Source organism: Tiliqua scincoides, chromosome 3, assembly GCF_035046505.1.
Source record: "Tiliqua scincoides isolate rTilSci1 chromosome 3, rTilSci1.hap2, whole genome shotgun sequence".
Taxonomy (NCBI): Eukaryota; Metazoa; Chordata; class Lepidosauria; order Squamata; family Scincidae; genus Tiliqua; species Tiliqua scincoides.
The window spans coordinates 200,971,065-200,984,056 of NC_089823.1; the positions used below are offsets into that span (position 1 = coordinate 200,971,065).

General features: G+C 42.6%; 2 protein-coding genes across 2 annotated transcripts; both read left to right on the forward strand.

Annotated features, from left to right (window-relative positions):
• The first annotated feature begins 602 nt into the window (after nucleotides 1-602).
• On the forward strand, nucleotides 603-2,701 carry OTOS (otospiralin). Its single transcript, XM_066622593.1, has 3 exons — nucleotides 603-657; nucleotides 984-1,010; nucleotides 2,517-2,701. The coding sequence occupies exons 1-3, from the start codon at nucleotides 603-605 to the stop codon at nucleotides 2,699-2,701; spliced, it is 267 nt and encodes an 88-aa protein (XP_066478690.1).
• Nucleotides 2,702-6,093: 3,392 nt separating this feature from the next.
• On the forward strand, nucleotides 6,094-12,490 carry COPS9 (COP9 signalosome subunit 9). The gene is made up of 3 exons (XM_066621903.1): nucleotides 6,094-6,258; nucleotides 9,943-10,015; nucleotides 12,228-12,490. The coding sequence occupies exons 1-3, from the start codon at nucleotides 6,196-6,198 to the stop codon at nucleotides 12,263-12,265; spliced, it is 174 nt and encodes a 57-aa protein (XP_066478000.1). The 5' UTR covers nucleotides 6,094-6,195; the 3' UTR covers nucleotides 12,266-12,490.
• The last annotated feature ends 502 nt before the right edge of the window (nucleotides 12,491-12,992 follow it).

The following is a 12,992-nucleotide window of genomic DNA, read 5'->3' on the forward strand; positions in this document are numbered from 1 at the left end:
AAAACACTGGAATGCTGTCATGATTTGTAATCTTGTACTAATGCAAGAGTCATTGCACCCACATCTCTACCTCATGTGCAACAGTTGAGCAAGTCATTTGGCTCAAATTTGACTGCAAACATTTCAAGATTAGAATGCAAAAGTCAGATTGGTGTGCAAAGTAAGTGACGTTCTTTGCCTTGCAAATTCCCTTCCAGTCTCCTTGAAACAGTACAGCTACAGTACTTTGTAGCAATAGAAGCTCATTCAAGATTTTGTGGCTGGCTCAGAAGTGCAAACCTGTGCTGCTTTAAAAGAGAGTGGGGTAATTTCTGAAGTGAGGACACTAAAATCAACCCAAATAGTAAGTGTACCAGAGACATCAAATTTCATGCAAAATGTAAGCAAAAATGGGGAGGGGTGAGGAGAAATCAATAATTAAAATCATAATTGTATCTTTAAACTTTTTTCCCCTTACAATTGATCATTTAAAGAGAATGTATACAAATCATATAGCTGTATAATTGAAACATATGTTATATAGAAAGCAGGTTCAGTTTTTCTTGTTTTTTTTATGTTTGTCGTTCATACAGTCTAAACAAAACTTGTACCTTGCAAGAAAAATGAAGCTGATCTTTTTGGGCATAATTTGTATCTACATGGTTCACACACATACAGGTATTATTTATTTATTGCTCTAGAGAAATATATCTTTTTTTTTCTTTTAATTTTGCTCAAGTGTCAAATGCCCTGATTTAACCATTGGATATTATTTAGCTACATAACATTTAATTTCATTGTTACTAGAAGTGCTATATAGGTATATAATGGATGATAGAATTCTTTATTTTATAGGTATATGATAGATGATAAAGAAAAAATTCTTTATTTGAGTATTTTAGAAACCTGAAACCTTGCTATGAGTTATTTAATTTGGGGTGGCAGAACAGCTACAATCTTTTCTTTAGAGATTCAATAGTGATAAACTTCTTGTTTATTTATAGATGCCAGGCCTTTCCTAGAGAAGGAAGGTAACAATTTTTATTTAAGTTATCTCTCTCCCCCCCCCCCCCATTCCCTGCCCTCAGTATCTTTTGCAATAGGAATAGTAAAATACACTTTATCAAGTTTTTCTTGATGTCAGGGAAGAGACTTCTGCTGATCTTGCAGGGATGGAGATCAGGTTGATCAGATATCAGTTTTAAGATTTTGTTGGAATATGGATGAAAACTAAATACGTTTCCACAGAGTTTACAAATTATTAAATTCTAATGAAAAGGAAAACCGTTGTTTTTTAGAAGAAATTGGTTCTAAAGTGAATGGTGAATGCCTGCACCAAATTGCACATACTGCATGGCTAAGGAATGGAGGAAATTTCTGATACTTGTGTACCCTAATGAATTAGGAATTGCTTGTACAAACAGTGTGACATACATAGTCCCTGACACTGTATTTTTCTACATCTAGCACTTGCGGCTGTGTGTGAGGAACTAGGAGCAGAAGACAGTTATTGATTCCCCTGGCCGTTAAACAAACATGTGGCACACTGTGAATTAAACCTAAATCATGTATCACTTCTAACTTAAGCCTGAACTTGAAGTATTCTGTGGTGCAGTTCACCTTCCTGTTATTTGAACTTGGGCCACATTTTAATGGTTCACTATGAACTATCACTTTATATTAGAATATTCTGATTCCTCCCCCCCTTCTTCTCTCCAAATCACAACATCCTCCTTCAAGCGTAGAAGGAAGCTGCATATTTGTTCATAAGGATGTCCTAATATGTTCAGTAGAAATTACTCCTGAGAAAACTTAGTAACTTTTCTTATATTTTTAGTCAGGCAACAACCCTAAAGCTGTTGTTAGTTGTGTTGGTCCATTAGGAAAAACAAAATCTCAAAGTCACAATCTGGCAATATTGTCATTACCTTTATTTTTATTGACTACAATGACACAAAATTGAGAGCAGCATACATTCAAGTTTTCCAGAATTTTCCATCAAGTTGGATGGCAAGGCAAAAAAAGGGGGGGGGAATATGAGGAAGATGGTAGAGATCAAAACTCAGCAGTTTATAGGAGTCTTAAACTTTGCAGGATTGTGAAGTTTGGACTTTTTTTACATCTATCTTTGACTGTTGTGTACCCAGATACCAGAAGCCTAGCTAGGAGCTATTTTTTGGGTGACAAACAGCTGCAAATTTTTCCTTAGCTAGTCAGTAGTGATAAACCTTTTGTTTATTTACAGATACCAGGCCCTTCCAAGAGAAGGAAGGTAATAATTTTTACTTAAGTCCCCTCCCCAATTCCCTGCTCTTAGTATCTTTTACAATGGGAATAGTAAAATAGATTATTTTACCAAGTTTTTCATGATGCCAGGGAAGAGACATTTGCTGACATGCTCATGTACAATTCAGAGAAACAGGCTCGCAGCAGTATAGTCTATCATCCTAAATAGGGTCTATTCAGTGAACGAAATGAAATATAGCTATTGAGGAACCAGGGCTCATGATGTCATGTTTTGTTTGTTGTGATTTTAGATCCTTACAGGCAACCTTCACTTATGCCCTACTGGCCTTTCAGGAGCAATGACTTCTGGGCATATGTAGAGTACTTCCGGAACCTTGGAGCATACCACAGAATCAATGAGATGGCCAGGACCTTCTTTGCTCACCAGCCTCTGGCAAATACTCTTGGCTATGATGTTCCATATCATGAGTACTAGCTTGCTTGGATAATCTCTACGTTTAGATAATTGATATTCTTGTTTATTGGCAACACACACCATAAATGCTAAACTAACAACTGTGATTCTTCTTTTATAATAAACATATAACCTCTGTTCCTATTTTTAAAACACTACTAATGATACTAACGTAACTTTCTTTAAAGTAAACAAGATATATACTTTTTTTTTGCAAAATGAATAAAGAACTATTTGATTCTAACCTTGTCTTTTTCTGTATGCATGTATGCATACTCATATGTATGCATACTTTCAAAGACAAAATAGTGTATGGAAATATGCATGTATTACTTGTTCTTGTGAATTTATAAAAGCTCAATCCTAGGCATGTTGACCCAGAAATAAGCCCCACTGAACTTAATGTGGCAGCAGGCATGGTCTGGTGGTTGAGCAGAAGGCTGCCTGAAGAATGCTAAACAAGAGTGGTCCTGGTTGAATTTTGTCTGGGAGACCAAAGCTGATAAAGCGATCGTGAAACAACAGAGCCGGGTGATTCATACATATAGGTAGTTCTCTCGCGGTTATCACACATTTCACTGTACAGGTATAACCTAATTATCCATGGAATTTTCACGGATTTTTCCATCATTCTCTCTCCAGGCACTTAGAATAGCTTTACTCCAAGGTATTCGACCCCTTCCTTCTCCCTGAGCACTTGCAAGAACAATAATCACTTGCATTCTTTCCCAGTGCTGTGCTTTGGGTGAAGGGAGGGGTCATTGGCTCAGAGAGAAGCCTTTCTAAGCGTCTGGAGAGAGACTCCTCCACATTCTCTTTACCTCTCTGTTCCCCTTCCTTTTCCTAAGAGGAGGAGGAGGGACAGTGGAGGCAAATAGGGTTTTCGTAGGGGTCGGAAGAGACAGGGATGTAAACACTCTTGCAATATTTGGGAGCCAGAGAGATATTTTTAGGAGTTGCATAGTAGAAGTGGTGTTCTTCAACCTTGAGGTCGGGACCCCTATGTAGGGTGACCAGATGTTGTATCCACAAAAGAGGACAAGGGCACCACAAAATGTAGGACATTCAAGAAAAATGTAGGATATGATAAAATAAAAGCTAAAAGCACAGACATATTGATTTCATGTGGTTAATTTAAACACTATATTGCTTATTATTAAATTTAAAACTACACGTAATATATAATTTAATTTAATAATATGTAACATATAGGGCGCAATCCTAACCAACTTTCCAGCACTGACATAGCTATGCCAATGTGGTGTGCATTGCATCCTGCAGTGGGGAGGCAGTCAAGTGGGCCTCCTCAAGGTAAGGACATGCTTGTTACCTTACCTTGGGGGCTGCATCGTGGCTAAGACAGTGCTGGAAAGTTGGTTAGGATTGCGCCCTGAGACCATAGCAAGTGCATCAAGTCTGAGCCCCTAATGTATTAATTACAAGAAGGCTATGTGCTGCCTGCAGGGGCCTGCTCAGAGAGAAAAGGAGGACATTTACAGCACAATCCTATGTGTGTCTATTCAGAAGGAAGTCCTATTGTGTTCAGTGGCAGTTACTCCCAGGAAAGTGTGTATGGGATCGCAGCCTTAAGTGCTTTTCCAGGATATGTGGCTAAAAAAGAGGACATGTCCTGGACAAAGAGGACATCTGGTCACCCTGCCCCAATGGGGTCATGAAGCCTCAGTTGCGGGGTTGCAGAACAGGAACTAATATGTGGTAGACATGCGAAAAAGCAAAGAAATATTGGAAAATGATACATAAAATGTTACAAGAGATATTGAATTGTGTAATACCATTCAAACTGGAAATATTCCTCCTAAATGTGACATCAGAAATTAAAGAACAACACAAGAAATACCTTATAGTACATATTAGCACAGCGGCAAGAATATTATATGCCAAAATGTGGGAAGCTATAGACGCTCCAATTAGAGAAAAATTAATAGATAAAATTTATGAAATAGCAGAAATGGATGTATTAACAGAAAGAATGAAAGAAAGAGATATAAGTAGAATAAGAAGATATTGGAAGCCTTTTTATGACAGGATAAATAATTTAAGATAAATAATATTGACTGTTTAGCTAAATTAGTAAATATTATAATGATAAAGGTGGTAACATTTGCATCTATAATCTCTTTTCTTCTAGACGTTATTTTTTTAAAACGCATGTTGTAATCCGAGGCCAATATCCTGTTGTGTAACCCGTGTAGACCCATCCCTAAAGTCTAGTCCCATTTCTCGGCCCTGTATCTGTAAGAAATGAAAAAATATTTTTAAAAAAGAAACTTACAGGAACTAAAAAGCACCACTTGGTGGGCTAAAGCACCACCAGGTAAAGGGAGAGACATGTGGAGTACCTCTTCGGGTACCAGGAGATTGCGTCCCAGTCCTGCTCAGGTTCTTAGCAATTGTGCCAAAATAGCTTTCACTAGTGCCAGGCCTCAGGGTAGCTTTTTCTGCTCTCTCTAATAAGAATATCTGGTTACATTAAACAGTATTGGGAGGGCAGAATGGGGGGGGGGCAGGGACTGGGCAGGAATAAGGGTGGGCGATAGGGTACTGGGAGGGGGGCATGATTGACAGTAGGGTCCCCAGTTGCATACTTTGATTGATTGGAGTCATGGCATGAAAAAGTTTGAAGACCACTGGGTTGGAGCAGAGCTCTCTCCCTCATTTCTTGGTTTACTACACACAGGATGTTTTGTGTGTGTGTCAGGCATGTGCAGTGGGTGGGAAGGTAGGTGAGGCAGAGCCGTCAAAAAGCACTCTGTGCATGGGTTGTGGGTGCTTGGGCCGGCATCTCACATGGCGGTTGCACTTTTTGAAGGACTCTGGTGGGGGAGGCTGTGGCTCACCTGCCTCCCCAGCCGCCGCAGATTCCTGGTGTGTGTGTGTACGAATCCAGAATGTGTGTGTGTGTGTGTGTGAGTGTGTCAGTCCAGAATGTGTGTGTGTCTAGCAGTTCAGAGTGTGTGTGTGCATGCGTGTGCAGTTCAGAGTGTGCGTGTGTGCGTGTGAGTCCAGAATGTGTGTGTAGCAGTTCAGAGTGTGCATGTGCATGTGTAAGTCCACAGCATGTGTGTGTGTGTGCGTGCAGTTCAGTCTGTGTGTATAGCAGTTCCGAGTGTGAGTGTGTGTGTGTGTGTGTAAGTCCACAGCATGTGTGTGTCTGCAGTCCAGAGCGTGTGTGTGGCAGCCCAGAATGCCACCCCCAGTTCACCCCACGGGCTGTAACCCTATTCGTGCTTTCCTGGGAGGGAGCCCCTGGACTCAGAGCAGAGGAGCACAGGCCTGCGCACGCGCAGCGAGCCCCTCGTACTGGGCGGCCCTCAACGCAGCCCACAGGGCCAGGAGGAGGTGCTCAGCCCAATGCCCGGCAGTCTCGCGCAGGCGTCGGAGGAGCACCACAGACCCGTGTTCCTCCACACGCCTAGAGCGGCCGTGCGTCGGGCCGGAAGCCGGCGCAGCCTGCGAGCGGCAGTGGCTCGGAGGGAGAGCCGTTGGAGGGCGCGATGAAGCCGGCGGTGGACGAGATGTTCCCCGAGGGAGCGGGGCCCTACGTGGACCTCGACGAGGTGAGCGGGCCCAGGCGGCAGCGCCGCAGGGGCGTCGACAGCCGGCCCTCCTTCGAGTGGCTGCGCTGACGGCGGAGGGAAGGGGCGTCTGGGGGAGTGGGGGGCCGGCTGGGCTCCGGGCTGGAGGGGCAGAGCGCCTGCTTGGCGTGCGGAGGGTGCTGGTTCGAGCACAGCCGGTGCTGGGCTGCCGGGCAGAGCGCCTGCCTCCCCTTTGAGCTGCTCGCCCACCTCCCTCTTCCATGCAGCGGCTGCAGGCCAGATAGATCCCGAGGCCTGTCATCTGTCTTCGGAACGTGGCTTAGTCGCGGGGCATCCGGTTCGCGACTCCTCATCCCTGTGAGCGAGGATGGGGAGGTTGCAGAACAAGGCGAAGGCGAAGGCGGAGCAGCCACTGGGAATGGGAGCGTGCTGGGCTGTGGTAGGCGGTTTGGCACGAGGGATAAGAGCCAACAAGCAGCCCATCCTGGGGCATTCCATTTGCAGATGCTTCTGTGCAAATGCCCGAAGTCTCCGAGCGAAGATGGGGGAACTGGAATGTCTGGTGACAAAGGAAAACGTTGACATAGTGGGCATAACGGAAACCTGGTGGAATGTGGAGAATCGGCGGGATATACAAACTCTACAGGAGGGACAGGCAGGGGCGTGTTGGAGGTGGGGTGGCCATTTATGTTAAGGAAGGGATAGAATCCAGCAAAGTAGAGATTGAAGGTGGGTCCGACTCCACCGTAGAATCTCTGTGGGTTAAATTACCAGGCCTGTGCAGCGACGTAATACTGGGGGCGTGCTATCGTCCTCCAGACCAGAAACTGGAAGGGGACCATGAAATGGTGCAAAAGAGAGTGACTAAGATGATTACTGGGCTGGGGCACCTTCCTTATGAGGAAAGGCTACAGCATTTGGGCCTCTTCAGCCTAGAAAAGAGACGCCTGAGGGGGGACATGATTGAGACATACAAAATTATGCAGGGGGTGGACAGAGTGGATAGAGAGATGCTCTTTACACTCTCACATAATGCCAGAACCAGGGGACATCCACTAAAACTGAGTGTTGGGAGAGTTAGGACAGACAAAAGAAAATATTTCTTTACTCAGCGTGTGGTCGGTCTGTGGAACTCCTTGCCACAGGATGTGGTGACGGCATCTGGCCTGGATGCTTTTGAAAGGGGGTTGGACAAGTTTCTGGAGGAAAAATCCATTATGGGTTACAAGCCATGATGTGTATGTGCAGCCTCCTGATTTTAGAAATGGGCTATGTCAGAATGCCAATGCAAGGGAGGGCACCAGGATGCAGGTCTCGTGTTATCTGGTGTGCTCCCTGGGGCATTTGGTGGGCCTCTGTGAGATACAGGAAGCTGGACTAGATGGGCCTGTGGCCTGATGCAGTGGGGCTGTTCTTTTGGAGAGCCTCTGCACAGATGAGCGTCCTGTCCTTTGGGCACAGAATAATACCCTTCTAGGTAATACCTTAAGCTTCTGATAGTAGCAGTTTGAGGTGCTGGCAAAAATGTGCCAGGTCTGTCCATCCACTGTTGTCTAGGGATCCCAGATACAAAGGGGGACAGAGTGCCTGTGCTCTTAACCACTGCATAGAAGAGGAAATTTGGGGCAGGGGCAGCCTTTGCAACCCTTCCATGTTGAGCTGCACCTGCCCAAATTCCCTCTTCTGTGCAGTGGTTAAGAGCACAGGCACTCTGTCCCCCTCTGTCCCCCTTTAATCACCCCACCCTGTGGTAACCTTGCATTTGTTGATGGGCAGTGTATAAAATGGGCCTTAGAGCAGCTTTGGGGAGGCTGCGTTTGTATTAGTTGCACTTTACAACTTGCTTTTCACAAGAAGTTACAAGTTGCATTTGTGTGTTGGAGAGCAGGTCCTACAGGAGGGGGGTGCAGGGGGTAAAATATACAAAATATTATTGACAGAATCGAAGAAAAACTGATGGTCTTGTAGCTCTAAGGTTGCCAGATACAAAGTGGGACAGAGGCTGTACCTTTAAACATTATATAGAAGAGGGAATTTTGTCAGGTGCAACTTTTTAACCCCTTTCATGTGGAGCTGCACCTGCCAAAATTCCCTCTTTTATGCAATAGTTAAAGGTATAGGTACTCTGTCCCCTTTTGCAACTGGTAACCCTAGGCATTGCTAAGTAGGAGAGAGAGAGACATTCCTGCCAGTCAGCATTAACAGTACTGACAGACCAATAGACCTGACTGAACATGAGGAAGCTTCTGGGGAGAAACTTGTTCTTTGTTTCATTATTCTGCCACTTGCTGCTGTCTTGGGGCCTTTCTGATTAGGCAGGTGTTTAAATTGGCTGTTTTGTGTTTGCATTGATTTATCTGCTGCCTTGTTTGCTTTTGACCATTGTTGTGTTACGTTTTCTATGTGTGCATGCATGTGTTTAGTTGCTTTGCACTGCCTTGAATTGGGGTATAGTGTTTTGCTCTAAGTCCTATTATTAGCTGGCCAGTGTCTGTCAGTGAAATGGCAGGTTGCAAATCCTCCTACAGATAAGCATAAGAACAGCTCCACTGCATCAGGCCACAGGCCCATCTAGTCCAGCTTCCTGTATCTCACAGAGGCCCACCAAATGCCCCAGGGAGCATACCAGATAACAAGAGACCTGCATCCTGGTGCCCTCCCTTGCATTGGCATTCTGACATAGCCCATTTCTAAAATCAGGAGGTTGCGCATACACATCATGGCTTGTAAACCATAATGGATTTTTCCTCCAGAAACTTGTTGAATCCCTTTTTAAAGACATCCAGGCCAGATGCCGTCACCACATCCTGCGGCAAGGAGTTCCACAGACCGACCACACGCTGAGTAAAGAAATATTTTCTTTTGTCTGTCCTAACCCTCCCAATGCTCAATTTTGTATGCTTTTTTAAAGCTTTCTGTAGAAGAGTTTTGAGCTCCAAAGTTAGTGGAGATTGAATATATTTTGTTTGTTTGTATCCCACCTGTGTCTGATTCAAGGTGGCTTTCAACAAAAAACTTAAAATTGTTTAAAAAAATTACAATAAGAGCTATAAATCATCCAGCAAGGTGCATTATAAAAATAATGCAACAAGGAGAAAAGAGAAACACAGTTTGAAAATAATCATTAGGAAATCAGGGAAAGCCATCTGGAGCACACATCTTCAGACTTCTCTGAAAAAGCAGATATTTAAAATAAATTCTCTGGGAAGGAGCAAGGTGGACCTTCAAAGAAGGAAGTTCTACAAGGAAGGGAACCACCACAGAGAGAGACTTCTCAGGGGTCCACATGAAATGCATTTTTGACAACAAAGGGATGTGCAAGAAACCTGCCTTGAAGATCTAAGGAGAAAAGGGCATATTTATATAGAGATTATTCATTTTTTTGTGTTAATCTCAGCATTGTGATCTAGGCAGTTATTGAAGAGTGTGAAGGGGTAGAAATGAGAGTATGAATACCTTGTTAAGAAATGAGTGTTCTATTTAGCAAAGTGCCTTTTTGGAAAAATTCACTGTGGTACAAAGTCGATTTGGTGCTGCTTTGAAGTTCTTGTTCTAAAAGGATAAAATGGAGGTGGGCACAGATGTGAATAAACTGTTTAAGTCCTGAACTTCAGATAGATGAATGTGATGTCCAGTATAGTAGAATATGTGAAGCGGTTATTGTCTCTATTATTGCTATAATTGCTATGCTTTATTCTTTCATAGGCAGGAGGAAGTACAGGTCTGTTGATGGATTTAGCAGCCAATGAAAAGGCAGTACATGCAGACTTCTTTAATAGTAAGTGTTGCATCTCAACTGAAACCAAAAGAGTGTTTGTTTTGTGTTTTGGTCACTGCAGTTCTTCATTACAAATGCTGAAGAAATGTTTGTCAACTTGTGATGCTTGTTACCAAAGGCAAACAGCTTTCTTCAAGGGCAGGGTTTTCATAGGGGTGGGAAGAGACAGGGATGTAAACATTCTTGCAAAATTTGGGAGCCAGAGAGAAATTTTTTAGGAGTTGCATAGTAGAAAATTTGCTTTTTGACTTCTGTTGCAGCCAAGCTGTCAATTGCCAGGCTCCGTTTTTACATACCAGTGGCTATAGGGTTTACATGCAGAACATATAGCAACCTTCCAATTGCATGGAAGGTCTCTGAACCAGTCATGATTGGAATTGTGTGGTGCTGATGTGGCAAGACTTTGTGGTTCAGGGTTCTACGTGGTAGATATCTATGTTACACTTCCCACACTTCCCAATTGTGATTTCACAAATAACTGTATGTTATTTGCCCAGTTTCTTATATGGAGCTGCTACCATGCAGAAATGTTTCTTGGCAATTTCTACTAGCTATTCATAAACAAATAGTCGCCACAAATCTTTCAAGAAACATGAGAATTACTGACTCAGTATTTGTTTGTTTGTTGGCAACCTTCAGTCTCGAAAGACTATGGTATCGCGCTCTGAATGGTGGTTCTGGAACAGCGTCTAGTGTGGCTGAAAAGGCCAATTCGGGAGTGACAATCCCTTCCACACTGGGAGCAAGTGCAGTCTGTCCCTGGTCTGTCTCCCTGGCTATGGCCTTCCCTCTTTGCCTCTGTCTGTTGGCCAAGTGTCTCTTCAAACTGGGAAAGGCCATGCTGCACAGCCTGCCTCCAAGCGGGCCGCTCAGAGGCCAGGGTTTCCCACTTGTTGAGGTCCACTCCTAAGGCCTTCAGATCCCTCTTGCAGTCTCAGTATTTAAGATACTTAAAAGATATTTAAAATAAAACTGTAGAACCAAAAAAGCTGGGTACATCCAAAACATTAGTAAAAAAATATGTCACACTGTAGGACAGTGGACACAAGTTATGAAATTAAACATTTTCAGCATATAGAGAATATCATATGACGTTGTTCTTATCAGAAAAATTTCAGATAGTCTAAATTTCAGTCTGATGACACATGCTGTTCCAAATATAGTCTAAATAGGTCTGATGACACATGCTGTTCCAATATAACAATTGGTTCAAGGATATGTAAATTCCTTATTTTTTGCCAGCTTTTCTTCCTGAAATATCACCAGGTGAGTTTAACAATGTGTAGTATCTCCTAGAGCTTCTTACGCCATTCCTCAAAGAAAGGCCGTTATTGGTTTAGTTTTTGTAAGCATTTTACATTGCCTAGAAATAAGCATCTCCTTAGTAGTTTGAAACATATATGAGCATTTAAACTAACCAAATGGGGTACACCTGTAAAAATCTTTATTTGTGGCTGCTCAGGTCTATAATTGGAACTCTTTAATAGTAAACTTAGATTGTGAGCCTTTTTGGGACAGTGAGCCATTTGATTTTGTCTGTAAACTGCCTTGTGAACTTTTTTGTTGAAAAGCAGCAAATAAATATCCTTAATAATAATAATGCAGTAATTTAAAGGTGGAATTTTCCATTGTCTGGGAAACTGGCATTTTTCATATGAAGAAAGTATTTAAAACATTTTTGAGAGACTTGCTGTCAAGAATTGTCATTGATCTATTCTATAATATTTAAGAGTAGATGTATATGATCTCCTGCCTCCTGGAGACTTAAAAACTAATTTTGGGGGATTGTTTACTCATTCAGGTGACTGAGAAATAATGCAAGTTTTTTCTATGAAGAATCAAAGTTGAAATCCGCAATTTCTGGAGATGAAAACCACAGCGTAAATTGGAAAAGAATATGCAATTTCACTATCTAGGCCACAACAAATTAATAATAAAGTAGCCCATGCTGGACTACTCAGTGGAAACATACTTCCTAGTTTAGTATGAGTTTCCTTTTCTAGCCACAAATTTGCTAATAGCAACCAAATTTACAATCAAGCCTATATTGTCATGATTTCTTTTTCAGCTTCATCACTTATAAACTTTAACTGCATCCAGGTATCTTTCCTTACTGGAAAATAAACTTCATGATGTTTCTTAAGCTCATCAGAATAATGATGGTGTGTAATAACTACCTGTGTTAATTGGCTTTCTTTCTTTCTTTTTTAAGATTTTGAAGATATGTTTGATGATGATGATATCCAGTGAAATTCATCGTCCAGCTGTGCAGCACTAAATATTTAAGTTTCTTGTAGAGACTGAGTGTGTTCAAAGCAAAAGGGAAATGTGAATGTTGTCTCCAAGTCTTGAAAGAACATTCTGAAATGGCTAAAAATGGATGAAGAGGAGAATTGTGGGGCTGTTTCCCCACTAGTAAATGTGTAGAGGTGTACTCTTATGGACTTGCTTCAATAAATCTGATCAAATCTCTCATCTAGTTGGTCATCAGTTCCATAACATTAACATTATTGGGATACTTTGCCTTTTTATTAGTCACTTGTTTCTGTTTCTTATTGCAGGAATGGGGAAGGGATGTTTCCTGGTTCTAAACTCATTTATTTGCATGTGGCACTTGGAAGGATCAGTGGGATTTACTTTTAAGTGTACTGAGAATTGACATGAAAGGGTTGACATGAATTGACACTGGGGTTGTGGAACATGACCTTTCTGATAACTGCTACAGTTCTTAGCTTTCAGTCACAGTTAGGATCCTCAACCACTGTGGAGAAACAGTGAAAATACGTAGGTCAGTGGTTTTCAAACTGGTAGGCCATGACCCACCAGCCCCACTGCCCCTTTCTCCTTAAGGGGCAGGGTGGGGGAAAGGCAGCAGTGTAATCCTCAGGACTGAGGTCTTTTTTTCAACTTGCGCCGGCCTCCTGGGGGTGCAGGGAGTCTCATGGAGCCCTCTGCAGGGCTCCTCGCATCTTGGAAC

What these genes read in the sequence shown, in the direction of transcription:
- OTOS (XM_066622593.1), top strand. Translation starts at nt 603, where the DNA reads ATGAAGCTGATCTTTTTGGGCATAATTTGTATCTACATGGTTCACACA. An exon ending in CATGGTTCACACACATACAG is followed by an intron (nt 658 to 983) that starts GTATTATTTATT and finishes GTTTATTTATAG; the next exon opens with ATGCCAGGCCTTTCCTAGAG. An exon ending in GCCTTTCCTAGAGAAGGAAG is followed by an intron (nt 1,011 to 2,516) that starts GTAACAATTTTT and finishes TTGTGATTTTAG; the next exon opens with ATCCTTACAGGCAACCTTCA.
- COPS9 (XM_066621903.1), top strand. Translation starts at nt 6,196, where the DNA reads ATGAAGCCGGCGGTGGACGAGATGTTCCCCGAGGGAGCGGGGCCCTAC. An exon ending in CCTACGTGGACCTCGACGAG is followed by an intron (nt 6,259 to 9,942) that starts GTGAGCGGGCCC and finishes ATTCTTTCATAG; the next exon opens with GCAGGAGGAAGTACAGGTCT. An exon ending in ACATGCAGACTTCTTTAATA is followed by an intron (nt 10,016 to 12,227) that starts GTAAGTGTTGCA and finishes TTCTTTTTTAAG; the next exon opens with ATTTTGAAGATATGTTTGAT.